Source organism: Rhinopithecus bieti, unplaced genomic scaffold, assembly GCF_001698545.2.
Source record: "Rhinopithecus bieti isolate Rb0 unplaced genomic scaffold, ASM169854v2 scaffold_77063, whole genome shotgun sequence".
Taxonomy (NCBI): domain Eukaryota; kingdom Metazoa; phylum Chordata; class Mammalia; order Primates; family Cercopithecidae; genus Rhinopithecus; species Rhinopithecus bieti.
This window is the reverse complement of record NW_016828318.1, coordinates 7,017-16,137: the sequence shown is the minus strand read 5'-3', so window position 1 is coordinate 16,137 and position 9,121 is coordinate 7,017. Positions and strand designations below refer to the sequence as shown.

At 38.4% G+C, this 9,121-nt stretch overlaps 1 protein-coding gene across 1 annotated transcript; it reads right to left on the bottom strand.

The window, feature by feature from the left end:
* Positions 1–166: 166 nt before the first annotated feature.
* Positions 167–510, bottom strand: LOC108523705 (40S ribosomal protein S27). The gene has a single exon (XM_017864451.1). It carries the CDS (start codon positions 478–480, stop codon positions 226–228), a length of 255 nt encoding a protein of 84 aa, XP_017719940.1. The 5' UTR covers positions 481–510; the 3' UTR covers positions 167–225.
* Between the last annotated feature and the right edge of the window lie 8,611 nt (positions 511–9,121).

Sequence of the window (9,121 nt, the reverse complement as noted above, 5' to 3'; positions counted from 1 at the left end):
TGATTCCAATGTTTATATACGTATATATACACACACATACACACATATATACATCAAAAAAGAAAATACACCAAAATATCAACAGTTTTATCTCTGGGTGATAGATTTGGGGTGCTTTTTATTGTTTCTTTATCTTCTTAGGAATTTTTTATTTTATTTTTTTTTATTTTTATCCAAAATGTGTTTATTGAGATGGTTTCCCACTCATCTTGATTCAGAGTGCCTTTAGTGCTGCTTCCTCCTAAAGGAACATCCTTCTGTAAGCCTTGCTTTTCCTCCTGTAGGCTGGCAGAGGACAGTGGAGCAGCCAACACACAAAACTACCGTTTGTGCATGGCTAAAGACCGTGGTGATTTTATAGCATCCTGGGCATTTCACATCCATGAAGTAGGAATTGGGGCTCTGCACCAGGCGTTTCTTCTTGTGTTTCCTCTTCTCCTCTTCTGGGGAGGGATGAAGGAGATCCTTTGCGAGAGGCATATTCTCGTGTGGGTAGGTCGTCACCGCCGGAAAGCAACACACTTATTTTCTTATATTTCTGGAAGTCAGGAGTCACACATGGTCTTACTAGGCAAAAGTCAAGGTGTAGGTAAGGCTGCATTCCTTCTGGAAGCTCTAGGGAAAGATGTAATCCCTTGACTTTTCCATCTTTTAGAGGTAGCCTATATTATTTTTAGCTTATAGGCCCTTCCTCTATATTCAAAGCCAACAGATTAGTATCTTCAAATTTATCTCTTCTTTGATTTCTGCTACCATGGTCTTCTTCTCTGACTCCAAATATTAATAACCCTGCCTTCCTCTTGTGATTACACTGGGACTACCTGGATAACCCAGAATAACCTCCCAATCTCAAGATCTTTAACTTAATCACAATGTAAAGTCCCTGTTGCCATATAAGGAAATATGTTCGCAGATTCTCGGGGTTAGGACATGGATATCTTTGAGGGTTAATTCAGCCTACTGCAGTCCTCAGTTACATTCTCCCATCTTTATGTCCTGAGTCTTCAAACTGATCATTAGCAGAACTATTTAGAACGAATACAGCATTGCTGTTGAACACTGCACCTCAGATTCTCCTAATATTCATGCTCTGCAGCAAGTAGTATAATCTGCAAAATCCACTGAATCCTTCCCAGACTCAGCTGTGGCTTCCAATACCCTAGCCTGTTCTGATGTCTAGAAAGGGAGTTTGAAGAGGGTTGGTGGTAGTTAAAATAATTAGGCTGGGGATCCCTTCCTAAGAAAGCAAACATTTCTGAGAAGCATAGGGATGAGAGCACAGATGATAGTCACCCCACACTGAGAGAATTAAGGAACTCTTTAATGGAGACAAAGATTACAGGCTACAAGAGGAATGAAATATTGAGATAAAGAAGGGGCAGAGAGAGGAAATAAATTCTGGGAAGAGGGAACAGCATATGAAGAGATGCAGAGATGAAAGAGTGTGGCTGATTCAGGAATCCTACAAACTATTTCAGTATGGCTGAAGGGAGAAAAAGTAAGATAGGTTGGAATGAGATGGAAAATAATGGGATAGCATCCACTGGTCTAACTGGAATGGAGAGAAAGACAGGAAGAATGTCAAATATGTAATACATATTGGGCAATATGCTAGTTGATATATATACATTTTCTTGACTAAATCTTCACCATTAACCTGAGTGAGCATTTTTATAGAATTATAAAATTGGATGGTGTTAGGTAGCAGACTTGAAATTCCAGTCTAGCTCTGCTTAATATCAAAGACCACGGCCTTTTCACAGTTAGTCTGCCCAAAATGTGGTATGCAAATCATGGATGGAACCTAAGGAATTGTTGTGGCATACAGACGTTTTTGTTGCTGTTATTTTTTAATTGTAATATATTTGTTTATTATTTTTAAAGTAAGATTTCATCTACATGTAGGCCTTTTGGGGAAATAAGCAAGAGCATTTCCGAGCATATCCCAAGGGGAAAATGCCATAAATTCCCCTGTAAACATTACTCTTCTTTTTCTGATGTTTCTCAGTAGGCAGCAGCTACCTATCAGAATCCTCCATGCCTTGACATTCCATGCCCCCAGAAAGCAGCTCCAAGTCTCTCCTCTCTCGCCACCACTTATTAAATGTGTTTTCCTCATTTTACTAATGTCTCTGTGCCTCAGTTTCCTCATCTATACATTGAACATAATGATAGGAACTACCACATGGATTGTGATTATGACTAAATGAGTTAAAGCTCATAGAACAGTGCTTGAGATATGGGAAACACTATACAAGTATATTTTTTAAAAATCTTCAATAGACAAATAAATCTCTTTCATAAATATCTTCTTTTGGGTGTCTACCACCGCATGTCTGGGTTTAAAGCCTTCATCACTTGCCAGCCATCTGCTGTAACTAGAGTTGTCCCTGCAACCTCCCACCACTAGCCATCAATCCTCATATTGTTTCATAAGTAGGACAATCTGGCTTCTTTCTCAGATTTGTTACATTCTTCCCATAAATTACCAACTTTGTACCAAAAACTTTCCTCAAAAAAACACAATTCTTGTTAAATGGCAGGAAGTTGTAAATAACAGTTATCTCTTCATCTCAAAATACTTAAAACCAAAGTTCTTTGTTACAAGAGTTAGTTTCAGGGAAGAAAATTAACCCTATAGAGAACGGCAGGGAATAACAAGATGTCAAAGAAGATAACTAAGCATGTAAGAAAGTTGACTTGCCAAAAGCAGATGAGTTCTGAAGTAGATGATGAGACTTAACAATATAGAGCAAGACAGTTTATTACTCACAGTACAGCAGACAGCAGGAGCATAAGTATGAGAGGACTAATTTCCTTTCCCTCAAGTCCCATAATTCCCAAATGGTGGCTTCACACATATTGTGTTATGGCACAGCTGACAAACCAAAGAGCAAGGGCTCTGACCCTTTTGTAGCAGACAAGTTAGTTCCCTTTCCCAGCAGTCACACAAATAGTTAAGCTAAGGTCACCTCTGCCTATTTAATTGCTTATGTGATTAGCTACAGAAACTGCTCTATATTGAGGGACAGTTGGGCATTGTAGTTTGGACATGCAGAGACACTTGGGGCCTACAGTGGACTGCCTTTTCCAACAGTTAGAAAATCCATGTACAGAATTGTACACATGGGATGAAAACAAGAGTCAGTGTTAAGCATGCACCAAATTTGGTCACTTAATATGGAGAGAAGTCTCAGGAATTGGGAGCACCTGCAATTGTTAAAAGGTAGGATGAAAATTGTAAGAAGCTGTAACAGAGAGAAAAGGAAGAGTAAAGAGTGGGAATTGCTAGAGCATAACTTGGGAAGTTCCCATATTGTAGGACTCTGGAGCTTTAGAATAAAATAAGTCTTAGGATCAAATTCTGGCTCTCCTATATCTATGCAAGAGAATAACAATGCATACATTGAGGAAACAATGTGAAGATGAAATAGCACACATAAGACACAATAATATGTAAGATCTCCTGTATTTCTTGTTAATACCAGCTTTCCAAATTTTGCTATTTTTGTTTGCATTGTAATTACTTTTATGGAAAGTAATCCTCTTATATACATGAAAATATACATACAATGAAATGAGCTGTCTTCCTATGACAAAAACCCTTGAGTTAATACAAAAAGGACTGAAGTATAAAAAATGCTGCTTAAGTCATGGGGTATATAGATAATTTTGCTGGTCTCTGTGTATGTTGATGAAGAAAAATGTGTCAGAATTCTAACCCTCTAACACAAAACAGGTGTCCACAAGATGTTGTACAGTGCCTGATACACAAAGATGTCATATATTGATACCTACATAGATAGGATCTACTGTACTACTCCAATTGGAAAGTTGGAAAGAGGGCTATTACAATCAGTGTTATTATAAAATTTAATTATTTAATTAAGCATCCATTGGCATCTATTAGATTTCAGGAAGCACCCTGAAAGCTTGATATGCAAAGAGCAATCACTCAAGGCCCTCTCAAAGGTCAAATATCTTAGTGAAAGAAACAATCATACTAGCATATGGGTCTTAGAGGATAAGTTACTTATTAAAGGTCACAGGACTAGTAGTGGTAGTAATAAGTTGTTCACGCTAGTTTGCCCAGTCTCTAGTCCCATGCAATTGTTTTAAGCCAAACTTTCTCTTATACCATTCTCCAATTTAACTTACTTCCCTTCCCTTGGCTCTGTTTGCCCATAAATTATAAAATATGCACCATAAGTTAATAGACTTGGACCAGGAAACAACTTACAGGAAAGATTGCTGGGAGCCTCCCTGTATTTTCCTGATGCTTCCGCAGAGAATAACTCTGGAAGTAAAGCTCTCCTCATCTGTGAGTGGGGCAGGGCTCTAAGGCAGGGTTTTCCCCTCCCTTTCCTAGCTAACAGTTGTTCCAGAAGAACTGCTGTCTCTTAGTCATTGACTCCATTTAAAGGGCAATGACAGAAGGGACAATACCAGTCCCCAAGCTTTTCAAATTATGTAAATCCTCCATTATCTGCAGAGGGGGCCTCTAATGCTGCTGTCACAATCTAAGCTACCTAATCCTTTCTGATGTATAAAATGTCAGATAGTTGTACTTCATTCTAGTTTATTATCTTGTTTTACTCTTCATTGAATCTTCCGACCTTCAGAACTCCTATGTTAGTCTTTTGAAGAATAGTACCACTTTGAGAATTCCTGGATTTCCCAAGTATCCTTCTACGTTGGGGAAAGGTGGCTCTGTCATCAGAAATGACATTCACATCTCAACGACTGTAACAAAAGCAATATTTCCAATGGGAATGGAAAAAGACCTACCTTTGGAGTCCAACAGGTCTGGATGTGGATCCAAATTCCATTTAACTACCTACATTACTTAACTCATCACAGCTTATTTCTTCAACTGTATAAGAGGAATTGTAATATATATCTCTCAGGTCTTTGGGAAGTAACAAAGGTAGTTAGGCACACAGCTGATAGGCAATGTAGGTCAGCATTGAATTGGTATATTTATGTGATTCCTCTATACTGTTAAGCTCCTCGTGGTATGGACCTTGTGTGAATCATTTCTGTGTTCTTCAAACCCCTAGCACAACATTTAAAACACAGTGTCAATGAATTCTTATGGAACACAGTTGACCAGGCCTCAGAATTTTAGTCTGAAAAACAAATGAGCATTTCAACTCTGATGTTTTACTGTTCTGTGAAAACTGCTCATATGCCCAATGTAGATATTGATATATGTCATACATAAATTAAAATGTCGCTCAGTTGTGATTCTTGCCATGATGCTTTTCTTTTGTGCTGTTGGGCTACGTGGCACTAGGGCATGACTGCAGCACTTCTAGTCCTCAAATCCAGATGGGGCAATACACAGAAGCTGAATTATTTGGTCTCTTCATGCAATCTACCCATGAAACAAACATGTACATTTACCCCTGAGCCTAAAATGAAAGTTGGAAAATTCCTATGGTAAATTCCTAAGATTTTGTGTTACCTTGATATCTATGTTTGGTCTTCCTCTAATACAAAAAAGCTCCTTTTAAAAATTTCAATTATCTCTCTGTGTGTGCTTTGAGATGTAAATTTGCTACCCTGTTCTCTCTAACACTCATGGCTTTAGTCATGTGGGACTGGTAAACTTTACCCTTTTCCATTTACAAAGGCACAGTTTGAATTCAACTGTCCTTTTAAACTAGTGAGTTTAATAGTCTCACAGCTAAAATTTTAAAATCAATGCTATAACATATTTGTGTCTTTCTGTAATTTTATGTATACATGCTTGCATGTCTATGTTTATATATTATCTATATAATATTAAATTGACTCATTAAAAAAAGATTTGTCTTTTACTGTACCTCTTTTTTTCAAGAGCAGAGAAATAGATCCAAGAAGAACTACAGCAAATATCCCCTCAAGGTGCATTACTCAGCACTGGGCTACACTTGCAATCATAAATCAGTCAAGGAAAGTTATTTGAGACAGGAGGCATATTGGTGTGAGGTGGGGAGTGTGATTATGCAAGTGCTTGATGAGTGGCTGATTACTGGGTCCAGCAAGATAATGCAGAGTAAAAACAGTCCAATGGTGAGTTCACAGATTTCAAGAATGAGGGAGAGCCTACATGAAATTTGCCTGCCATTTACCTGTTTAATGGCATCAGTATAAAATGGTCCAATATTTAGTAATAGTTAAAGCCTTGCAAATGGGAATGGAATTGGCATTGACTATAATTGTTTCCATGGCTGGCCAGATATTTATCTTCTGACTGATTTTTTTTTTTCTGTAACTATGATAACTTTTTTTATTCTGAAGTTTTAAAGACTCTTTGCAAATATCCTCCTTGGTTTTATAGTTCAAACTTTGAGGACAAATGTATTTACTGGGGATCTCAATATTGTACTCCTGTCCACCGTGAGCACCCATTGGATATCTTTTACATACTGGAGATTTCTCTTAGGCTTCAACATTTGGACATGTTCATATAAGAAGCTCTTACCTATGAGATAATCATGGCTTCAGATCACAAGTGTAAGGACCAAATAAACTAGTGTCCACTTGTCATATAAATCCTAAGAGATATGGAGATGCTGCTGCAATTCTTACCTATCTGAAATAGGACAGATTTGAGACCTGCTGATCAGTGACTCACAGATAGCTAATGTTACTGAACATTTACCATGATACAAACACTTTCTCAAATGTTTGAGAAACACATTATTCCTTTTAATCAACAATACATGGTACCTATTAGTTTAGGTGTAAGTATTATACTCAATTTTATGGATTAAGACAGTGATAGAGAGGTTCAGTGACATGCTGACAGTCACTCAGCACACATGTAGTGGAAGCAGGATTTTTATCCAGGCAGTCTCCCTCCAGAGCCCAGACATGTAACTACTGTGAAACTGCTTTCACTCCAACGGCTAAGACAGGGGAGATACTCCAATTCTTTTCTTATTTTTGGGGAAGTTATTGTGACACAGTGCAAAGGGCATAGAAAATGTAAATACAAATGTGCCTTCTGATTTTTTCTGAAGATGAATGAAAGAAAATATGCTTAGCACCTGGCATTTATGTAGAAGCCCAAAAGAAAAAAGCGACACAAGTTTTTTTCATGTTATATAAGAGTGGTAATAACCAAAGCATAGGAAAATAAATGTTCAGAGTATTTCACAACTGTCTTATCAGATCACCTCCTATGTATCTGGATAGGGTTTCTTCTGAAAAAGAATTGTTTCCTATAAAACATTCTTGATGAAGTTGGATTCTGAGGCCTAAGATGAGGGCACTGTAGAATTCCCCCCTTCTTAAACTGAGATAAGGGAAAAGTTTTCCAACACTCTCTTTTGGGCTGGTAGTAAGTTTGTTTATGATTCTGAGCTGGAAATGCTTATAGAAAATTCTGGTGGTGGGAGTGGTAAACTGCTGCTGGCCATTTGGAGGCAGGCCATGAGCCAGGTAGGAAATTAGCATAGTAAGGTATTTCAGAATGCATCTGAAGTCTATGCATGGTTGTTAAGTCCTAGTGTTTGTGTTACACTTCTCTCCCACAGTTCAAGAAGTTTCAATAAAATCTCAGTAAATATTACAGCTTGGTTTGTGCTGTGTGATATGGTTTGGCTGTGTCTCCACCCAAATCTCATCTTGAATTGTAGCTCTCATAATTCCCACATGTTGTGGGAGGGACCCGGAGGGAGATAATTGAATTATGGGGGCAGTTTCCCCTATACTGTTCTCATGGCAGTGAGTAAGTCTCACAAGATCTGATGGTTTTATAAGGGGTTTCCCTTTTCACTTGGCTCTCATTTTCTCTCTTGCCTGCCGCCATGTAAGATGTGCCTTTCGCTTTCTGCTATGATTGTGAGACCTCCCCAGCCACGTGGAACTGTGAGTTCATTAAACCTCTTTTCCTTTAGAAATTACCCAGTCTTGGGTATATCTTTATCAGAAGTGTTCAAAGCCGACTAATACACTGTGCAATGGGAAATCAGGGAAAGCCCCAAGTCCATGCCTGGAGTAAAGAGGTAGAGGTAAGACAGCAGGATTCCCTCCACTGAAGTCTAAGTGCTAATGGCTGAGGCAGTCACCAGTCTAGCACCAAAGTTCCCTGAGGAGTAATATCATGAGGGACAGTGGCAGGGTTCAGTGGCAATGACTGAGTGATGTGGCAGCAGGACAAGAAGTCCAGACTAGACAGAAGCACCCTGAGGAACTTTTCCACATCACAGTGAAAACAGCAGCAGAACCACTTCTGTAAAACCTGATTCATCAAGCCAAATTATAAAAAGGACACCTTACCTCATTGATCAGGAAGATGGCTTGGTTTTCTTGTTTTGTCATTTTAACAAGGGAAAATTACCATCAGTACAGAAAACCTCTTGCACAGAGGCTAAAACTATGTAACCTTTTAGTTTAGTTTTGTTTTGCTCTGTTAATCCCAAACCTAGTTGGTAGATCATGGAAAAAGAGATGAAGTATTTAAATAAAGAGTAGATCCAGATATTCAGGGTAGTAAGGAATGATAATACTCAGAATTTCAATTAAGGTCATTGGCTCTGGGGACAAACATTTCTATGGTAAAAAGTATGGCTCTGCAATTAACCAGCTGAGTGGTCTAGTGATTGTTGCTAAACCTCTGGGAGCCTTTATTCACCTGTAGAAAAGAGCCGATGGTGGCACCTATGCAAAAATGTTTAACTAGTGTAGATGTGGTGAAAGAGTCACTCTCATAAACTGCTGGTAGTACTGTGGAGTGATTCAATCTTTATGAAAATCAAGTTGTATCAAAGATTAAATATGCTGAACCACCGAATCAACCATGTCCCTTCAACAGTTTATTCCAGAGGACATAAATGGACATGTGTGCAAACATACAAGTAAAAGATTATTCACTCATGAATCTTCATTAGCGTGAAAAAAGTCTTAAGTGTATATTAAATCTTAGCTTAAAGTTCATTAACTTCCTCTGGGATGCATTTTCTGACTACATTTAAATAAAGTTATTTTCCTTTCTACCTAGGAAGGTATGTGGCCCTTCCTGAGGCATGTTCTAAGTTGGTCTCCTAGGGTCCTGAAGGGAACTCCTGGATGGTCTGTGGAGGGTGTTCTACCTAGAGATAAGAGGGTTGTGGAACAGGGACCTTGGGTT

What these genes read in the sequence shown, in the direction of transcription:
- LOC108523705 (XM_017864451.1), bottom strand. Translation starts at nt 480, where the DNA reads ATGCCTCTCGCAAAGGATCTCCTTCATCCCTCCCCAGAAGAGGAGAAG.